This window comes from Stegodyphus dumicola, chromosome 2, assembly GCF_044657685.1.
Source record: "Stegodyphus dumicola isolate Sdum_Otavi_A_Nest chromosome 2, ASM4465768v1".
NCBI lineage: Eukaryota > Metazoa > Arthropoda > Arachnida > Araneae > Eresidae > Stegodyphus > Stegodyphus dumicola.
Window position 1 is genome coordinate 59,436,385 of NC_140769.1, and position 23,385 is coordinate 59,459,769.

Sequence of the window (23,385 nt, forward strand, 5' to 3'; positions counted from 1 at the left end):
TAAAAATCTCAAAATTTGTCTGCTTGCATCATCAATGAGAGCAGGAAAAATATCCTTGAAATAAAATTTGTATAAAACTGCCATCATCACTGATTTTTTTTTTTTTTTTTTTTAATTGCTTGATTTTTTTCATGTGTTTGATGTTTATAATTTTTAAATCTCAACGTTTAAAAATGTACTTGCTTTAAAGTTTTCAGGGATTATAAAATAAACTTTTCACTCTCTTTTAAAATTAGAATGATAAAAATTTGAAATAATTTAATTAGACTATTTTCTACATGCTGTAAAAATACGCTGCAGATATATAAGTGGAAGGGGAGATGAGATTGCATTACAGTTTTTCTTTGGCGTCAGGTGATTTGCTTGGAGTTTCAAAGTTGCAATGTTGTTATACATCACACTGTTTTCCTTGCTTCTATATTGATTTCTCTACTTCTGATTTTATTTATTTATTTATTTAATCTCTCTTCTCAGGCTGAAAAGTAATTAAACTTAACTTTCTTCCAGATGCCTTCTGCCATTTTACAAATGCTGTTTCTTTTTCCCTTTTCTGTAGAGAGAGAAAAAGATATTTATTAAGCAACTTTCTAGATTTTTTTTTTTTTTATCATGGCAGTACAATATAGTAAAGCAGATTTTTCAAAATTGATTTAGGTTTTTAAAAATTATTTACATTTTTTAAAATTTAAGGTTGAAACGATTTTTTGTGCATCTCTTTGTTAAGGTATTTAAAAGCCGAATTTAGATCCAAGTTTATTTTTAATTACTTTTTTTGCCTCTTTAAACTTTAATGTAATCTAATGGTGTCAGTCTTGAAAATGGGAAGAAGAAATTCTTATATATGATTTTTGTGATGTTCCCAAGTAGGAACGTTAGCCACCTTTGATTAAGCTGTCTGTGATGGTTTTAGAAACGGAATATAGTTAGAAAGACTAAATAATAAGCAAAGTAGATTTAATGGTGTCTCTTGAATTATCGCTAAGTTGTTTCATTTATGGTAACCTGAGTAGTTGAAGGCTATGGAAACCCTATTAGGACATAATTGGTTGCGTGAATATGAATATGAATGGTGGGATGGATTTTGGATAAGAAGTACGTTGTTATTTTATGGTTTACATGGTAAAATAATTTAATGTGGTAAGATTAATTTTAAGTTTCTCTATGATTTGCAACAAAAAGGTTTATTGACTGGTAATGTAAATGCAAGTTTACTTAGTAGCCATTAGAAGTGTCCTGTTTGTAGGTAGGAAATACGTATAGTCAAACATCGAAGGATACCTGCATTACGGAGGATATTTTTTACTCTTATTTTTGTGGATTTATGTGGTGACGTCAGTACAGTACAAAGTCCAAAATCCAGACTCGTCGGAACTTAGGTGATTTTGGATTTTGGATTTTTCTGGATAATAGATTATCAATTTAAATCTGGTAAGATGGCATGCAGAAATTATACAATTAAAAATATGAAATCGTAATTTATGAAATAAAGAACAATTATGTTCTAAAGCAAAGATGTCAAACTAGCGGGCCGCATGCGGCCCACAACAAATATTTTTGCGGCCCGGCCAATATATCGGCAAATAATAATATATAATAATGAAATAACATATCGACAAAGAAAGAAATGAAATGTTTACTGCTAAGTAATTAACGATAATTTATTCAGTGTTGTTAGATTTCTCGCAGCGAGCTGACACACACACTACTTAAATTACAAATGCGTGTGAGTAGCTTGTGTTCATCTACCTTCGGCTTTTGGGGGACATGTGCACTCAGAACTTGTACGCATCCCCTGATAGCCGAATGTGGCCGAACTCATGGTCTCAGTTTTCCAAGCATAGTTTTGTGCGGTATATTGGTGCATGCATGCGCATGCATTTTGCTTTATTATTAATTATTACTTAATTCATATTGTTACGGATTTCATAGTTATTTATTTATTTAGTTTTTTTTATTTAGAATTGTAATTAGATTTGCTTCATGTTGCCTTAGCAACGCAGACGATTTTTGAAAAGACAGCTGCGTTGGAAGGTTAAAAATAGAACAGCGCATGCATTTAATACCTAATAAATAAATATCTCGTAATTGCTGTTGCCATCCACAAAAATCCAGATATTTATAGATGTTTCCAGTATATTCGAGAAATTAATTATAAAGCTTATAAAAGCCGAGAACAAGCAACTCATCTCAGTAGTAGCTGTAGTTCTAGCAAACTGTTTATTTACTTAATGCTGTGATTGATTTGTAGCGATTTCGCTGTGAGATAGAATTAGTTTCTCTGTTTTGAATTGAATTTTGCTAAAGGTTTGACATTTTGTGATATTGTTAGAATATTTTTGAAGAAATATTTCAGCATTTTGATTTATCTCTTGTGGAAAGAATAAGTTTTTGTTAACTTTTAAACGTTAACCGTGTTTATTCCAGCCCTTTGTATTCAGTATGTCTATATCAAAACCAAGTGGTAGTAAAATTAAACGAAAAATCGCTGACGAACATAGAATATTCCAAGTAAAATGGGAATTAGAATATTTTTGCTGTGAAATAAAAGATAAAATAATCTGCTTGATATGTAATAATACTATTAATGTACCAAAGTTATATAATATTAAACGTCATTACGAACAACACAAATCGAAATATAACAATTACGGAGGATTAATGAGAGAAGAAAAATTGAAAGAGCTCAAGTTAGGAGTGAAAAAGCAACAGTCCATGTTTAATAAAGTATTGCAAGAAAGTGAAGCGGCAGTACATGCAAGCTATGTCTTGTCCGAGTTGATAGCTAAACATTTGAAGCCTTTTACTGATGGTGATTTCATCAAGGAATGTCTAATGAAAGCTGGAGAAATTGTTTGTCCTGGAAATGTGAAGGCTTTTCAAACAATTTCATTGTCTCGAAATACAGTTGCGGAAAGAGTTACTGATTTAGCTGCGAATTTAAGTGATCAGATCAAAGCAAAATCATCTAGTTTCGAAAGTTTCTCCATTGCCTGTGACGAGAGCACGGACATTTAGCAGTGTTTCACTCAGTGACACTCAATTAGCAGTGTTTCTTCGTTCTTGTGACAAGAATTTTAACATTTTTGAGGAATTACTGGAACTAACACCGATGCCTGGTACTACCACAGGAGAAGATATATTTACTTGTGTTTTTGGACTTCTGCAGAAATACAATCTACCTTTGGCAAAATTAAATTCTGTTGCTACAGATGGCGCTCCATCAATGACCGGGAAAAACAAGGGCTTCGTAGCATTACTAAGAAAAAAACTTGGTGAAATTCACGGTTCAAACATTCATCATATGCATTGTATTATACATCAAGAAGTTCTATGTACGAAAGTAATAAATATGGAGAATGTTTTGTCATATATAAGAAAAGTTATAAATTTTATAAGATCTTGAGGTTTAAATCAGCGTCAATTCACTGCTTTCTTAAGTGAGTTAGATAGTGAATATTCGGGTTTGTCCTACTATACCGAGGTACGTTGGTTATCTTGCTCCAGGATTCTCAAACAATTCTGGGATTTGAAAGAAGAAATATGTCAGTTTTTAAAAACGAAAAATCAAGACATAAGTTTGTTTTACGATCCAATATGGATACAAGATTTATCTTTCTTGGTTGATATAACCAAACACTTAACCGATTTAAATTTATCGTTACAAGGAAAAGATCATATCATTATGAACATGTTTGATATAATTAAAGCATTCAAATGTCAACTAGTTCTTTGGGAAAAACAACTTAAAAATGAAGATTTGACGCACTTCCCGACGTGCAGCATGAACAAATCAAGTTTAAATGATACTTGTTCGTATTAAAAATACACAGAAAAAATTGCAAATTTAACAACTGAATTTGAAACAAAGAAGTTTAATGATTTTAGTTCCCTCGAAGACAGTTTTTTTTTTTTTTTTTTGTTTGTTTTCTTCGATTTTCTCAATAAGTATTGACTAGCCATATGCAAATGGAGGTGATCAAGATTCAATGTAACTCAAATTTGAAAGCAAAATTCATTGAAGTGGGCGTGCCTGAATTTTACAAATATTTACCAGCCAGGTTTGAAAATACTCGAAAATTCGCATATGAAATTATTTCCATGTTTGGTAGCACTTATCGGTGCGAGCAATTATTTTCAGTCATGAAAGGTAATAAGTCTCCTATTAGAAACCGTATTAATGATGCTCACCTTGGGTCTGCGTTAAAAGTTATCACTGCAAACAAAATTTCTCCCAAAATAGGAAAGATAATAGCAGAGAAGAGATGTCAAGTTATCAGGACATAAACATTAAATTTTTCTTGTTCTTTTCTATATAAATATATATGTATATGTTTATTATTGTATTATTTGAAATAAATCTACGTTTCTATGAATATTGATTATTTTTTTTTGTGGCCCGCCTAAAGTTAAACCTTGTTTGTTTGGCCCAAGTGTACCTATGAGTTTGACATCCCTGTTCTAAAGGGTTTCAAAATTTACAAAAAAAAAAAAAAAAAAAAAAGCTTAATATTTATTTGTTTATTAAACATTTCTTTCAGTGTAAGTTGTTTAAGTTGCTTCCATAAAAAAATTCAGAAAATTCCTTTTTCTTATATCATATACAGTTGACTTTCCAATGCTATACTCCTTGCATAATTTTTGAGACAGACTTGCCTTTATCCATTTTTTGCAGCAATTCCACTTTTTGTTTAATGGACTTCGAAACATGGTTTAGCTTTGTAGATCCTTTGGCAGCTCCAGAGCTGGAAACTTTTTGATATAATCAAAACTTAATTTTTATAAAATTGCTATAATAACAGTCTGCAAAAAATAGTAAGCTGGATCAAATTAGAAGATTAAGGAGCATCGCAGGCCTAGCTTAATAGTGTCCGTTATACATTACTGGCTGTGTATCTCAAGATTGGCGACGAAAGCCAAGTTGTTCCGCTAAATTTTGTCTTGCGTTTCCTCGTCAACATTTCTTAGAGTATTTAAAAATCTATAATCGTCGTCAAGCATAATGTTAGCATAAAAGGTTGCCAGGTCGGTGTCAGGGATATAAAATAGGTGAATGTTTAGGTAAGCACAGCGAACAGCAGTAAACGGAACGGAACGTTTCAGATATATGCCAAGCAGATACTCAGCTACAGAGCCAAATTATTAATCTGACAAATTTATGCTTACATGATTGGTTTTCCATAACGAGGTTTTTTATTTAGTGCCTAAGTGAAATTAAGAATCGGAATTTTTAAGTGAAAATCTCCACGTTTTTTTATGGAAGGAAAAATGAAATGCGCATGTATAAAGCATACCAAAAAAAAGTTTGTGGCTTTGAGGTCCGCATTTTAGATCATTCCGGATAATGGACGTCCGGATTTCGAACTTTGTACTGTATACAGATTCTAGTTCAGATTATTTTAGGAAGTTTTTGGATGCTGTTAAGGAATTTAGTTTGACTGAAGACAGGGAAATTTGTAAATAAGGTAAGTGGATATTTCCTTTGTGTAATGCTAAGCTGAATTTCCTTTTTTATGTTATTTCATTGCTTGATTTAAAATGTAGTTAATTGAGATTATATATATTTTTATTGGCTGTTCCTTTTGACTTTTTAAGTGGGAACTACTCTTATACATGCCCTCGCTTCGCAACGAATTTCTCGCCTTCCACGGTGGCGACATATTATTATCTAAATTTTTTGTCTGCATTTCAAACTTGAAGATGTCTCCCAAAAACTAACTAAAATGTCTCTAAATGCGGTTTTCGCATGTGTAAAAACCACGTTTTGAACACACAATTTAAGCTAAAAATCCAAAGTAAAAGTTAAAAATTTTGATAGCAAAAGCGTAAAGTTTCTAGCAAAAAATATTTGACAAGAATAGGCTTTATGCATGCTCATTTGATTACACCTCCACACATAATAAAACATCTGGAGTGTCCCGATTCTTCGTTTCACTAAATAAAATACCTTGTTATTAAATTTTAGCATAAATTTGTACCATCAGTAATTTGGCTCATTGCTGCGTATGTGCTTGGCACAAATTTCAAACCGAAACACTCTATATACAGATACGTCCTTGATCTGATGCCGCTCTGGTGAATCAATATTTATTATACTTTCCCTTCATCACCTCATGTTTATCAAAACAAGAGGACTTGAGTAATGACTCATGTAGCGAAGCCTAAACAATTTTTTTTTTATGTCAGTAATTGAATAATAAAGGAGTATGGTAACCTTTTATGTTGACATTTGGTTTGGCGATGATTACAGATTTAAGTTAAATTGCTCTAAAAATTGTTGACGAGGAAACATTTATCAAAAATTTCTTTTCATATGCTAAAAATAAATTTTATTGATGATACTCATAAACCCAAAGATTACATTTAGGGCTATTTGAATTATGAATAACTGATTTGTTATTCACATAAACCCAGAACCAGCGCCAGGGATCGGATGGTTGCAGAATTTAGGACGCACAGAGACTGCATCAGGCGGTAAGATATCTAGTGCTGGTCCTCAATAAGGCTTAAGTATATGTGGGAATATATGTATTCAGAACTCTGATAAGCCTTAAGCTGCGTCACACTGGTATGTTGTTGCGCCAAAGTGTAAAAAAATGCTTTCTGCGTATGTCAGTTCACACCAGCGCGGCAACTTTAAAAGTTGTCATATGCTCGCACTAGATGGCGCACTTCATATCGGAAACTTTGGGAAAACCATGAAATTGTTGTGTGGTATTTTGACTTTGTACAATTACATTTTTTATATAAAATGGATTTAATTTCTGCTCGATTAAAATTTATTTTACTTCTTGCTTTGTGTAAGAGAAGCAGAATGCAGTGGTTTATATCAATATGTGGAGATGACTGCAGTAAGGAAATGCAAATAATTTAATTGAAGAAATGCGCTTAAACGTAACGGAATTTCTTTATTTACTTTCGCATGACACCTCATCAGTTCGATGAATTTCTAGTGCTCATTCAACTATTTATTCAAAAGCAGAACACTCATTGTTGTCAGAATATCCCAGAAAAGAATCGTTTGGACTATAAGAATAGGATATCCCAGAAAAGGAAGGCTGTATACAGTCAAAAGTCTTTAATCTGCATGTCCATAATCCGGACCTCAAAGCTACAAACTTTCTGCGCATGCATAAACGCATAATACGTTTACGCACGCGCGTTTAATGCATAACAGACGGTATAAGCTAGGCTAAAATTATCTAATTATCTATTTCAGTTAATGTTGCAGATTGCGTTGTTCCTTAATCTTCTAATTGGATCTTTTTTTTTTTTTTTTTTTTTTCAGACTGTTAGAGCAATTTTATAAAAAGTAAGCTTGAACTTTCGATTATGTAAAAAAGAGTTTCTGATTCTGGAGCTGTCAAAGCATCTACAAAGCGAAAGCATGTTTCGATGTACTACTTCAGATAGTGAAGAAAGTGACAGAGAGGTTATTGAAAACGAAAAAATTTCGATTGACAAATTAGTCGGTATTCTCGACACAGCAATTATAGGACTTGAACAGCGGAACTTTGTAACTGAACAAGGAATTATGTCTGTTTATAGAATTAAAGAGAAAATATTAGCACATAAAGCGAAGCAACTTAAACAACTTACATTGAAAGAAATGTTTAATAAAGTAAACAAATAAATATTAAGCTTTTTTTTTTTTTTTTTTTTTTTTTGTAAATTTTGATACTCTTTAGATCATAATTGCTCTTTATTTCATAAATTACAGTTTCATATTTTTAATTTTATAATTTCTGCATGCCATCTTACCAGATTTCAACTGATGACTTTTGACTGTATATCTAATTTAATTTATTTATGAATTTTTGTTGAATGATAATTAAAAAATCCTAATTGCATGATTCTATTTTGGAGAGTAAATTTTTCATGTGGTAGAATATCATAAACGTTTTTGCATGATGTATGAACTTCCCTTAAATAAACTTCCGTTAATTTGTTTAAATAATGCAATAAAAAAGTATATTTTGTTTAAATATATGGAGGATTTATAGCATTACTAAATTAAATATCACACTTAAAAAAAAGCAGTTATTTTTAAGTTAATAAACAACATCAATTTTTTAAAAATATTTTAGTTTCTGCCTTATATTCATATTTTTTACCTTAAATGTAACAGTAATGACTTCATTTAGTTATTCATATATTAATGAACAGCCACTATCTAAAGGTTTGTTTTATAAGGTCACTTTTATCTAAAACTCATTTGAAGTAACTGCATTTTATACTTTTTCTGCGTTAAAAATTGAATCCACAATTAGCAAATTTGCTAATGCTCATGCAAAAGTTTTTTAAATTAATGAAAAATTATCATCAAGATTAAACCTGCCGAAAAGCGGTCATGCATGTTAAGAAAAACAAACATGAAGCCATTAAAATGCATAGAAGTATTCCATGAAATCAGATACTACTAGTGAGCTTCTTTTCTATATAAATACAAGTTTTCTTATTTTTTTAAACAAATTGTTTACTCGTCACCTATTGTTTAAAATTTAGCACTCATTAAATTTTTTAATTAGCTGAAATAGCAACTGGTACTTTTCCGCTTTGGCGGCGCAAATCTCGCCAAGCAGACTTTATTGACGAAAACACACAGAATACACATAAAAAATGTTGACAAATGTTAGTTCTAAGAATTTTTTATTTTGAAGGTATAAACATTTTAATGTAGTTTAAAATTTTGTAAAAAAGCCAATAAATTTGTAAAAAAAAAAAACATTAATTTAAGAATTTACTATGCTTTGAAGGTACAACATCCTGATTCGCCGGTTCACGTGACCCCAAGTGATCTCATCTCACGTAAACTACGCTACAAATATCTAATTCTCTCAGTAATTATCTACATTAATTTCATGTTAAATCTTAATTTGGAATACAAGTTTAAATGCAAGAATTATTTCAATTCATACGAATAGCTTACTAAGAAATTATGTAAAACCGCAGTGTTTTACTTTGCTAGTGCATTCTCGTTAGAATGGATGAATTTAACCCTTGACTTTGCCTTTTCTATATTTTCGCTATCGGGTGAGCGGTGTGATTGCATTCTTATTGACTTAATTACCACCCGCGAATGGCCTTAGGGCATAAAATTGAACTTTCTGGTAAAAATTCTATGTAATTGTATGCCAGTATTGAAAGAAACAATCAATCTGATAAGAAATGGCTGCGACTTGTTTTGAAAATGAGGAGTGAAAGTCTACCAGGGAGGATATTCTGTTTGGCACCGGTTGTACCATTATTAGCAAATTTATCGCCTGCGACGGCAAAATGGAAAAGTACCCAGCAACTTTATACTAATACCAGTATCGCTTTTGCTAGTCTCATGTCAGCCGAAATAGAATTAGATCATAGTAGTCAGATCTTCTTATGAATTATACCAAAGCTCGCTGTCAAAAGAAGAATAATGTGCACAATGCCGAGCAAAAATTAGGTTTGTATGAATAAGGAACGAAATGAAAAATAAGTGCAGGTTTCTTGTTTAACCCCACTCCCAAAAGTCGCAATAGATAAAAAAAGTATATTCGTACTATTATCAAAGGTAGGAAAAAGCAAGGCCCGAACCCGCAATACAAGCCCCTAGTAAAAGCTGAATTTTCTACTTGAGTGTGTTACCTCCATGCTAAGGTACCTTCAGATGAGCATCGTTTTAACACTTCACCTTCAGAAACTGAAGAAGTATCTGGTCTACTTTGAAACTAGCCATAATATTTTCTGTAAATATTTTTTATAAAAAATACCAATTCCATTACAACACCACTCTGGTAACACTTGAATCCAAAATCTTTAACTCAGCCGACGTTTTATCCACTAGACAACAAGAGCAACCTTAAACTGATGTGAATAGATTTTAAGAAAAATTCAGAATCTGGGATTTTGAAATTCATCACTATTTTCTCGCAACAATCTATTGCTTTAGATTATTCTATAAAAATTATCAACCATATACAGTCAAAAGTCGTTAATTCGGACACCCATAATCCGGAATGATCTATAATCCGGACCTCAAAACTACAAACTTCCTGCGACGCATGCGCGTAAGACCTTTACCGCTGCGAATTTGCTCATGCGCAAAATACGTTTATGAATGCATGTTTAATGTATAACGGACGGGATAAGCTAAGCTAAAATTATCTAATTATCTATTTCAGTTAATGTTGCAGTTTGCGTTGTTCCTTAATCTTCGAATTGGATCCGGGTTATTATTTTTTGCAGACTGTTAGAGCAATTTTATAAAAGTAAGCTTGAACTTTCGATTATGTCAAATAGAATTTCTGATATATATTTACTAATATGTAAAGGATATACAAAGCGAAAGTATCTTTCAGAGTCCATTAAAGAAAAAGTGGAATTGCTGCAAAAAATGGATAAAGGCATATCCTTTGTTTATCTAAACTTTAACGTTTGTTTATCTAAACTTTGTTTATCTTTAACGCCAGGGCGGCTGTTTATAGAATTAAAGAGAACGTATTACCACATAAAAAACGAAGCAACTTAAACAACTTACATTGAAAGAAATGTTTAACAAAGTAAACAAATATTAAGCTTTTTTTTTTTTTTTTTTTTTTTTTGTAAATTTTGATACCCTTTAGATCGTAATTGTTCTTTATTTCGTAAATTACGGTTTCATATTTTTAATTTTAGAATTTCTGCATGCCATTTTACCAGATTTAAGCTGATGATCTATAATCCGGAATCGCCGAAGTCCCGACGAGTCCGGATTAACGACTTTTGACTGTATCATTTAAGGTTTATTGCTACTAGTAAATTTGAGAATTTTCTTTAAATAATTTATAAAGCTATTTATTCTATTAGCATATGCATTTTTTAAAATTTAATCTGAAATTTTATTAAGATTAGTCCATTTGACTTTGTTTTTCAATCAAGGATTTTGAAAGTGCAATCACTTAAAAACCATGGTATAAACTGGACATTTCAAACGAGATGCCTGAAACTGATGTGTCAAGAGTAAAAAAATTGAAGTCAAGTCAACTCGTGTGGTCTCCGGCCATTCAGCAAATGGTGCCTCTGAACTCACTTCTGATTGGTTAACGCTTTACGTGTGACCGTATTGGTATGAACACAGCTTTAAGCATGTGCAAGAAATAGACATAAGTATAATAAATAACTAAACTAATACAATTCAGGCTTAATTGTCTTGGTGCACGATAGAAGCAAGATAAAATTTAATGGAACAACTTGCCAAGCTCATGATGCATAGCCAAATATGTACAGTAAAGGAAGTTTGATGATGATAGCTGCTAATTTTAATGGTTTTCAGATATCGCAAAACAAAGGTAAAATTTTATTAACAGATTTTGTGGATTTTGAACAAGATATTGTCTCTCTGCAGAATTAAAGAAAAAATATGAGTACAAAAAACAAAGCAACTTAAACAACTTACATTGAAAGAAATGTTTAATAAGGGAAACATAAATATTAAGCTTTTTTTTTTTTTTTTTTTTTTTTTTTTTTTTTTTTTTTTTTAATTTTGATACCCTTTACATCATAAATACTTCATTATTTTATAAATCACGATTTCATATTTTTAAGTTTATAATTTCTACATGCCATCTTACTAGATTTAAACTAATGAACTAATATCTGAAAAAATCGAAAATCCGGAATCACCAAAGTCCCGACGAGTCCGAATTTTGGACTTTGTACTGTATTATTTTATCTTTAAATTGATGTCTTTCAGATGACTTTCCTCTCCTGGAGGTTAACATAATTGAGCTTTTTTCTCATTGTGTACTATTACTTCGCCAAAGCAGTTATTCTTAAGTGTTTGGGTATGTTTAACCTTCTCTTTAAGGTGTAGAAAAGAAACTATGGTAGATAAATGAGTAAACATGATATAGAAAGCCAAATATAAAAAATGGGAGGTATTATGACTTGGGAAAAACTGAGTGTCCTTTCTTGTTTCATGTTACAACAAAATCTTCCCAAAACCCATTTTAATGGCTTACATTATTTTTTGTTTTACAAGTAAACTTTCAGCAGTTTCTACAGTTTTGTGGCATACATTAAATTTAATGTGAGAACAAGATAACAAGAAATTTGCATGTATTTTTTTCATATGTTTATTCCAGTCATATTCATGTTTTTATAGATCAAATAATTGAAATACATTATGTGGGTAATTTTTAAATTCTGATGGCTTGAATTATTGTTTTAATTTTATGATTTTATAAAAGTAATATACATTCAGTACAAAAAAAAAAAAAAAAAGTATTTCAAGGTTTTGAATTTTTATTTTTCCAGGCTAGCAGTATATATGTGATACAGTATCTTTTAAGACGTGCAAGTGAGGACAGTCTGATGTAGAATGCACTTCTTCACTATAAAGAAGTATATAATTAAAAGAAGAAATAAGTTATGCTGTAATAAGTTATTTATCTAAACAGTGCTATGCCTACAAAACCCTTATTAAATATCAGTGCCTTTGTATCTTGTAGTTGTCATGTATCACTTAGAAAGAAAGCAGATATTCAGTTCTTTTTCTGGAGGTACTAGGTCGATAGTATGCATCTAACTGAGTTCTTTCAAGGCAATATTCCATAAATTAAATTAGCATTTTTTCATAAAATAGGCTTTGTGTTAAATTAGTTGTCCAGTTATAGTTTGCTGTTAAGTTGTTTGAATATTCTAAGCATAATTAAGGTGAACTGTTATGTGTGATATTCAGTAGACTGGATATATCTACCACTTTTTTTAAACGAATAAGAGAAGGCACATATATACGAAGAATTATAAAATAGAAACTTATATTCCATTTTCCAGAAACTTGAGAATTTTATATAAAAAGGAATTGTATATCATTTTGATACTTGAAATCAATCCTGTTATGATATGTATATTTATTAGCAGCATTTTCTGTGATACTGTAAAATAACTCCAGTTTGGAATGTTTATAATGAGCTCTGTTGTTGAAACACAAGAGTTAGTCAAAAAGAGAGAGAGAAAGAATGAATGTATTAATCCTGAAGTATATTGGGCACTCTATCTTAATATGATATTTTGGAAAACATTAGTAACATTGAAAAGTACTGTGCACTTGACCCAACATGTCTATAACTTCTGTAACATCTTTTGAACACATGTTTTGACTTCAAAACAGTTATTGATGAACTAAAACACTAGCCTCAAAATAAAATAATTAGAATTGTATATAAAGGGATACAGAATGCATGAGGAGACTAGCAACATGGAGGGGACTGTGCAGTGGGAGAAAAGTGAGAACTCTGGAGGTCGTGTTAGATGTTGTGCTAGAACAATAGTGCGACAAAGCAGAGCCTGTAAATCCATAGACGAAGTTCTTGTGCTCGGTCCACTTTTCCCTGACCCTGGCCGCAGAGCTCGGATTTAAACAAAAGGAATAAAAATAGTACCATGGAAATATATCTGAGCTGTGTGGAGGATGTGGTACCTATTCAATTATTTTTCGAGCCAAATATTGGAAAACATTGTTGGGAAAATGTGAAGTTGTGCCTTTTTCTGTGTCTTTTTTGGACACATTCAGTCAATCTTCAAAACTGTCACATAACTACTAACAGTTGTATGTTCAGATTTTAGCTATTAACAGTTGTATGTTCAGATTTTAGCTATTAACAGTTGTATGTTCAGATAAGTCATTTCAAAGTAATAAAAAGTACAAAAGTAATATATTTCATTGTCTTTACAGCACTTCCCCCTTTTTTTTTAATCTGGAAACTTTGCAATTTCCACCTGTTTGTTTTCAGAATAAAAACTAACTTTCTCGCATACATGTCTCATTATGCAAATGATTGGCAGAATGATGAATACACTTTCGTGTAGCATCTCTGCCAGTTCATCTGCTATTAATTTGCCATCTTCTCAAACAATTACTGGCTATGGCTATCATGTTGTTATTTACTGTACTAAATGGAGCACTTGAATTTTTCCTTTGAAGGTGAACTACTGTATTCATTAAATTGTTTGAAGTGCTATTGATTGGGGTAAAATATTTTGCCGTGCTCTTGCAAATGCATTACATATCTACATTTCATATAAATCAGTAATGCATTTCTAAAAGCAAATGCAAAACTTAAAGGCTGCAGACTTCATGTTTAATAGGCAAAAGAGAGCTCATTGTGTATTCTTACTTTATTGTACTCAAATAAATTGAAAGATTTATTTAAAATATTTTACCTAGACAGACTATATCTGAACTATTTGTACAAATTTATTTTACTGTCTTATATGCTGTGTTGTTAGCATTACGGCGATTTCTATATACCTGTAACTACAATCAGCTGTCATTTTGACTGCTTGTTCCGAATAGAATCATTTCATATCGTATGAAATTAATGCTTACAACAATACATTTTGCTTGTTTAATAAGTAAATTGAGTAAATACATGGAACCTAAAGATTAGTTAACCTAACAAAGTGCAAAATAAAGTAAGATGAGTAAATATATTGATCTAAGGGTAATTTAATATAACAAAGAGTTAAAAGAGAAAAAAAAAAATCAGTCTAGATATTTATAAACTTATTAACATTCAATAAATTGCTTCATAAAAATTTTCAATATGAAATAAATATACAGTACAAAGTCTTTAATCCGGATGTCCATAATCCAGAATGATCTATAATCCGGACCTCAAAGCTACAAATTTTCTGCACATGCGCATATGCATTTAATGCATAACGGATGTTATAAGCTAGGCTAAAATTATCTAATTATCTATTTCAGTTAATGCTGCAGATTCTGTTGTTCCTTAATCTTCTAATTGGATCCGGCTTATTTTTTGCAGACTGTTAGAGCAATTTTAAAAGAAGTAAGCTTAAACTTTCGATTATGTCAAAAAGAGTTTCCGATTCTGGACCTGCCAAAGGATGCACAAAGCGAAAGCATGTTTCGATGTCCATCTACTAAAAATTACAGTATACAAAACAAAAACAGTAAACAAAAAGTGGATTTGCTGCAAAAAATAGATAAAGGCATGAAGAAAGTGACAGAGAGGTTAGTGAAAGCGAAAAAATTTCGATTGACAAGTTAGTCGGTATTCTCGGCACAGCAATTACAGGATTTGAACAGTGGAACTTTGTAACTGAACAAGAAATTATGTCTGTTCATAGAATTAAAGAGAAAGTATTAGAACATAAAACGAAGCAACTTAACCTACATTGAAAGAAATGTTTAATAAAGTAAACAAATATTTTTTTTTTTTTTTTAAATTGTGATACCCTTTAGATCATAATTGCTTTTTATTTCAGAAATTACGATTTCATATTTTTAATTTTATAATTTCTGCATGCCATCTTACCAGATTTAAATTGATGATATATAATCCGGAATCGCCAAAGTCCCGACGAGTCTGGATAAAGACTTTGTACTGTATTAAAAATTATACATATTGGTACCTGCATTGCTTAGTTTTGTAGTGCATGCAGATTACTAATTTTTTTAATTCTACCTGTACAGGCTTCACAAACATATTTTTACTGTATTGAAAGTTTTGTTGCCTCTGCATACATTTATTTGGCATTGTTTACACTTACAGGAAGGGTTGATGCAAGTATCTGTTCTCTTCATCAGATACAGAAAGTTCGTGAATTTGAATGAAATGTACATCTTTTGAAGCTTCTCAGCTGTATTCAAAATAAAATCATGTTGACTAATGTTCTTGTGTTCAGTTGTTTCCTTGTAAATTATCCATCCATTTATTGTGGCCAAATCAAGAGTATTACAAAAAAAAAAAAAAAAAAAAAAAAGAAAAGAAAAGAAAAAGAAACTTGGATCTGGTGAATGTCTAGAAGAGGACTTCACTGATTATTTTCTGGCCATCTGGTCCAAAACATCAATTCCATATTTCGTCGAATAGTAAAAATTCACACCTTCCAGTATCCTTTTTCATCAGATGCAATTTCCAATACTCAGGAGGATGACCTTCTTTTTCCCCTTGATAAGACATGTTATATTATCATGTTTAGCAATCTTACTAGAATAGAGCTCATCCGTCATATTTTTGAACTTCTCTTTTTGAACAATTTATTGTGCCAACACAGCGTATCCCTGAACTCCTCATTTCTTTTACTAATTTCAGCGAAGCAAAAAAAATTTGCCATTGTCCAGTTTCTTCCAGTATTGTAGTAAGGTTCCATCAAGCGAAAAGCTGCATGTTCACCTACTGTTTCTCCAGCTGGTTTTCTTTTGTCTTTTCCCAAAAAGGGAAATCGGTTTAGTAAATATTTTGACTGCACATCAGTAGCAAGATAGAGTAAATTGGCGTCAGGTCTTTATGGGAAATGATAGTTCATCCACTGTTATATTTTTGCCCAGTTTATAACATTTCAAGCAGTTTTCTATAAAAGTATTCCAAATATCCAAAAGAAGGGCAAATGAATCAGTTTGCAGTCTTTGGGATCTAGTTGATTTCGTATCAAAGCACAAATATTTCATAATTTCAGAAATCTGTCCCTAGCCATAGTCTCAGTGAAAATTGCCAGGCCCCAGGATTTTAACCATAGCCTCAAAATAGAAAGACCTTTTGCAGCTAAAGCTCCACAAACGCACAATAGTGAAATGAAAGTGTGTTAATTCATTGGGTGGCAAACTCCAATTTGGATGAGATTTCTTGTATGCCATTTTTTCAGTGCACTGCTGAATGTGATGCAATATGTTTTTGTTGATAAACAATCTCCATTCACTACTTGAGTTACCATCAATTATTTTTCTCTTTAGTGTACGAAATTGGCCCAGCTACTTCTCTTAAGACATTCTGCTGAAGACGTCTCCCTGTAACACTTTTCAAAATATTTGCTCTTTTACAAATTGAACCATCATTCACTATTTCTTCATAATTTTTGAATTTCCATACTTTGGATACATCTTCTTCGTTCTCGAGTTCTGTTTTGTTGCCTTTGACTACATTCGCAAGCTCGACTACTGCCGTTGATTTCACTTCTGGAAACAATACTAGTGGAAGGCAATGTAATATTTTCTTGATCTAAATTTTTGCTTTACTTTTCTGTTTTGTGAACAGATTCTCCATCAGACGAATCAGATTCACAATCCTCATCGGATAAATTGGATGTAGTTTTGGCATGAAATTCTTCATCAGGTTTAGTTTCTGAAGCAGAACCTCCTGTATAAAGGCATCTCTTAGGCAAATAGCTACTGCATGCTTTGTTTTGCTTAATTATTTAACCTAATAACCAACTTTCATTTTCAAATATACAAATGCAATGATATTTTGAAGTCAATTAATTAAATTAAATTCTAATCATATTCCTTAATAATGTGTTGGCGATTCTCTACCTAGATTGCATCCCTGTTCCTAAATTTTGGCAAAAATCCTTTCTTTCTTATAAATTATATTAACCTGTTGGCGCCCGTCAAATCGCCAAACTCATAAATCTGTCATATTACATAAAGTCCTTAAGAACACTCCTGATGAGATGATAGCGTCACCTCGTGATCTCAATTAATACTGCTGATTGGATGAGCACCATGACGCACATATTTCTATAAATAGGGCGTCTCCTTGATGTACAGGAGAAACGCTGGGGAGATGGATGCTAAAATAAACGTATCACTTTATATTCGAAAATTTTTCTCATTCCTCTTGCCCCGTCTGCACAATACCAATAATGTATGGGAATATATATTTCATATATATATATATATGCTTGCTGCACTGTGTGTATTTAAGTGTTTGATATGTATATAGTTAAAAATTATTATTGATGCTATTCATGTTTACCAGTCAGAATGCAAAATTCTACAATTTTCTGGCATACTGGAACTTATCAAAATGACTTTTGGTGACTTCTCATGATTAGCAAGAAAGCCTTTCTCATAATGTGCTGCTAATGAAATTATATTGAAATACCTAATTTTGGAAATCATTGTGCTACTAAGCAGAAAGCACTGAAATATCTAATATTGAAAATCAGAATCAAATCTGAAACTGGAACTTGATCATTAATAGCAAATTTAGGGTTACATTTAATATATTTAATTTGTGTGAAATATATGTTTTGATAATGGTGTTATTTTTAATTGTTGTAGCCGCAGTTCAAGCATTAAGGTACTCATCCAAAAAAGAGGAAACAGATGAAGAATTTGATGCCCGGTATGAAGCTTACTTTAATAGACCAGAAATTGATGAATGGGAAATTCGTAAAGCCATGAATGATCTGCAGGCAATGGATTTAGTTCCAGAACCTAAAATCATCATAGCAGCCCTTAAAGCTTGTAGAAGATTAAATGATTATGCACTTGCTGTTAGATTTTTAGAAGGTGTAAAGGTGAGTTAAAATCTTTTATTATTAGCATATATTAATTTTTATGAAAAGGTGTTCAATGAGAAAAATGCTGTACTAATTTTAGCTTTTAATCGATGAAAGGCTAATGTTCCTTTTTTGAGGACGTATATATTTAATGGCTTTAAAACTATGGCAGTTGTTAATAGGTTGTTATTGTTTTACTCAGTGATTATTTATTATTATTCTTTACCTGTAACATAAAAATAGATGCAAAGCATTTACAAATTTGGATGCTAGATAGCCTCAAATTTGCACAATTTTGACATGATTCCTGATTACCTTCAGTATAAATATGGCAACAAATATTGATGAGTGTGTTAGTGAATTATCTTTAAAAAAAATGTCCAAACTCACCATTATTTTTTTATGTAAGCATTTTATTATTAGTAGCAAATATAATTACACAGTAAATGCATATATGTGTATGTAAGATATAAGAAAATACGATAGCTGCATTAAAACTAATTGGTGATCTCAAAATTAATGCTTCTAGATTTGGTGCTCAACCTCTAAATTCATCTGTTCTCCCAAATTCGAGATCCTTCTATAATTATGTAACAACTTAAAATTAACCAATCATGGCTTGTCTCTACAATTACATCAGATTTAATATAAATACTCTTGGCACAAAAAAACTAAGTCTTTCTTCTCCTAGCTACTGCCATGCCCCATCCATGCTGCTTTACTTTCCCATCTAAAATACCTGTGTCTTATTTTTAAAGAAAATCAATGTACATAGCAATGTTTCCTATTTAATTATGATTGAATAAGTGTCTGCTAAACTTAATTGGATATGTGTGAAAATAAAGATTGGTGATTTATTGAAATTCAAAGGCATGGACTGCTACTGAAAGCTGTAAAGAGTACCAGTGCCTCCTTTTATGCATTAAAAATAGGACAGCTTTAACTGTTGTCATAGATTTTGTCATAGAACTCAGGCAGTTGAATCCGTAATGAACAGCGAGAATTTTGATGTAGAATGCTGAAATGCTGATCCACACTGAATAAGAAATTTGGCAGTCAAGATGTATTTAATTCTTATTTCAGTAAACATGTTGGGGGCCACAATTAATTTTACACATCAATTGTGCCTATTCCAAAAAATTTACATTTTAGATAAATTTCCATTGAGAAAGAAGGAGCTGACAGAGTGCAGTGCAGCTAGGCCAAAGTGGCAAGTGTGTTATGTTCAGGGTGAAATCTTAATTCAGATTGAGTTAGTTTTGGTTCTCAATGCATTTCAATTGGATAGTTAATATTGCTGTAAAATTACTATTGGCTGTTTTAGTTCCATTTACATAATCAGAATTATGCAAGAATCATATATTAGTTTCAAAATGACACAGTGCAAATAGAAGTTACTATTTTTAGAATACAGAAGGGAATTTGCACTGCTAATCTTTTACATATTCTTCCCCTTCAAGGAAAAAAAAGCATGGCAATAGAGAAGTCTTTTTAAAGAAAAAGCGGTAAGGCACTAGAAATGAAGAAAAACGTAAATCAATGAAATTTAATATATTAACTTTCATTTTAAAATGATTTAAGCAAAATATTACCATCAATAAATCATAAAACAACACAATTAGTAATAAATGCAAAATTACTTATAATGCAAAGTTTTTTTAAATGTACTTTAAGCAATTAAAAACTTTGGTTTTGGAACTTAACACTACTACTGATGACTTTTGATAATGTTCCATCCTCTGAATGAAAAGAACTGAAATTTCTGAAGAATTTGCAAAAGAATTGCTGAAAATGCAAAAGAACACAAAACACTATTTCATATTTCAAATTTCACTGTTAAGGATTGTTGAACTTCAAAGCACTCTGGACGTTTAATTTACTTTTATGTGAGAATCGGAAATGCATAAACATTGTGAATATTTGAAGTGAGCAAGAATTATTAAGCATATGTCTCTGCGACACTGAACAAAGAACCTTGATTCGAAACATATTTTCTTTTCTTTTAGATTTAACTTGCAGATGCTTGATGACTTTCAAAGCACTTTTGAATATGCCGTTAGAATCTCTCAGAAGATGTGCACTTTTTTCACTATGCGCAAACACGCAAAATCGCTTAACAAATGACATGCTTAACAATGCTGTCATATTTTTAATGGTTAGAAGAAGACTCTAGAATTCACTCGACACTAACAGCTTTTGGTAGCGGTAGCAGTCCATGGCTTATGGTTAAGGCATACAGATGAAGATAACTAGTTGGATTTCAGTAAATAACCAATCTTTCACACATATCCAATTAGTTTAGCAGATACTTATTAAATCATAATTAAATAGGAAACATTGCTATGTACATTGATTTTATTTAAAAATAAGATGCAGGTATTTTAGATGGTAAAGCAAAGCATCGTTGATGTTGGCATGCCGGAAGCTAGGAGAAGAATGATGTAATTTTTTGTGCCAAGAGTATTTATACTAAGTCTGATGTAATTGTAGAGACAAGCTATGATTGGTTAATCTTAGGTTGTTAACATAATATAGAGAGATCTCGAATTTGGGAGAACAGATGAATTTAGGGGGAGAGCACCAATTCTAGAATCGTTAATTTTGAGGTCACCAATTATTTTTAAAGCAGCTATCACATTTTCCTATATCTTACTAGTAGCAAATATAATTACACTGTAAACATATATAGATAGATAGATAGCAGATATGGTTATTATTAAGCATTAATTTGTATAGATCCCTTCTAAAGATTGCAAATGAAAAAAATCGACATTTTTCAAATAAACATCTTGTTTGAATCCCACTCTTTAATGGATTAAATATGAATAGAAATATCTTTATGTTGTTTTGTACTTAATTTTGTGACATTTCTTCTTCTTCTTCTTCTTCTTCTTCTTCTTTCCCCCCTTATAAGCTGATATATGAGTCATTCTTTCTTAACTTTTGTCCTTCTCTAATCACACCATAAGATGTTTATATCTCTTTGCCTCTTGGCCTTTTCACATTATGGATTAATGTCTTGTCGTTTATATGTTCCTTAGTCCATTTTTTAAATTTAATTTCTTCTGTTGCTCTTAACATGTGTGTGTGTGTATCTTTTCAATAGCTATCATTGCCTAGATATAATATCTTTTGTGGGAAACAGAATGTTCTTGCAAGAACTTGTCAATTTCTCCATGAAGCAAACTCAATTTGTTTACAGCCTGTGCTGAACTTATAGAGGAATCGGTGAGCAGACTTTCTAATCAATATAAAGAAAGATAGTTTACATTTGAATTGAACAAATTACATGAAAGTTACTATGATCACTATACAAGCATTTTAAATTTTATAGAGAGTTCTGCAGGCATTTTGAGTGTACCTCATTTATGGTATGAAAACTGCATCATTTTCTGTTGTTAAAAAAACTGTTGTATTTTTCCCATTACAGAGCAGAACATGTCCCAAAAATTTTTTGTAGAAAGTTATAGGTACTAGCTTGATATTTCCAACAAGAGAACATACTTTTGTCCTACTTCATTTTGACTGTGATAATTTTTTTCTAAATCTTGGAAATATAATTCTTTAGTTAGTTATTTCAATAAACAAGGAGCAAAATAGAAGGGCATACTTTAAAGGCTTTTATTTGGTGATACTTTAAAAACAAGTGCACTGTTACAAGAGATAGATAAGAACAATGTTTCTAATTCAACGGGGGCCAGTAGGTAACACTAGTGCATATATATTTCTGTAGAAAATTGCTTTAGTTAGAATTTAATGCTTGTTAGTTTAGTAATAAAATTGCATTTTAAACAACTCTAAATATTTTATTGATACTAAATTTAAAAGACCACCCATATTTCAAAGGTAGTTTAATTCCATTTCTTTTTTTTTTTTTTTTTTTTTTTTTTTTTATGCAGGATAAATGTGGATCAAGAGTAAAGGAAATCTACCCTTACATTTTGCAAGAAATTCGACCAACTTTGGATGATTTAGGCATTTTGACCCCTGAAGAAATGGGCTATGATAAGCCAGAACTGTATTGTCCTGATGTGTTTGAAAAGCCTTTGTTTAGGTAAGGTTTTGTGGTATTTTGCATCAAGTGCTGACATAAAGCTTTTATTTTTTGTGCTTCATTATTATGATAAATAATTCTGTGTATATCTTATTTTATTATAATATTTCCTTAAATACCTATGTTATGTTTTAGTTTTTATGATAGAAGCGAGGACCTTATTGTGTCCCTACATTGGCTGGTTATGAAGTGCTATGAGCAATCAATATGCACACTCCAAATGAGCTATGGTTTAATTAAATGAAGCTTTTGAAAATTTTAATTTTTATCTGTTTAATCAATTAATTATGAATCTAGCTGTACTAAAATGGACATCAATGATACATCTGCTTTTGAAGTGAGGACCAGGTAATTCATTATTTTGTATTAAAAGATAGTTTTATATTTACAATTTAATACTTAGTATGTATGTTTTGCCACATGAAAATATTTTTGCAACATAAAGAGTGATCTAAATCAGATTTCCCTGAAAATGCAGAAAGGTTTTATATAAAAATCAGTTAAAAATTAAAATTTTCAATATTTTAAAGGAATCACTTTTCTTCAGCAGACTGCATACTTTGCATGAATAAATTTTTTAGCTTCTTGCTGTAAAAGTAAAAAATTTGCTTCAATCATAGCTTTGTCACTTTTTGAATGTGAAGTAAAAGTTTAATTTTTGAATGTGAAGTTAAGTTTAATTTTTCAAACATTTCCAGATTTTTAGCTTTGCAATTTGCGTACTACTCGTTTTTTTTAAAAAATCTGTGCACTATCATGAATTGCATTGTTTATATTAAGTGTACATCATATGTTAAATTGAAAGTGGTGAAAAGCTAATGCCAAAACAGCAATTGACCAGTTTACTACTATTATTCATGTTGTTCTTTGCATCTAGCATTATTTTAGAAACTAACGTATCACATTTGTTATTATTGTTCTATCCATTTCAGTTTGATGCAGATTGGCAGTGTATGTCATATAAGATTGATCTGTCTTTTTATTAGAATAGATGTTCTGGAAGTTTTAGAATTCTGTAAAGTATGGGTGTATGTGGCTTTATTTGCAAACATATAATGACTATCATA

At 31.1% G+C, this 23,385-nt stretch overlaps 1 protein-coding gene across 1 annotated transcript in view; it reads left to right on the forward strand.

Moving 5' to 3' along the window:
• Positions 1–23,385, forward strand: part of COX5A (Cytochrome c oxidase subunit 5A) — a 59,289-nt gene that overhangs the window by 16,702 nt on the left and 19,202 nt on the right. The window contains exons 2-3 of the mRNA XM_035357134.2: positions 18,044–18,282; positions 22,164–22,318. Of these exons, the coding sequence (XP_035213025.1) occupies positions 18,044–18,282; positions 22,164–22,318 (394 nt within the window). The remainder of the gene's footprint in view (positions 1–18,043; positions 18,283–22,163; positions 22,319–23,385) is intronic.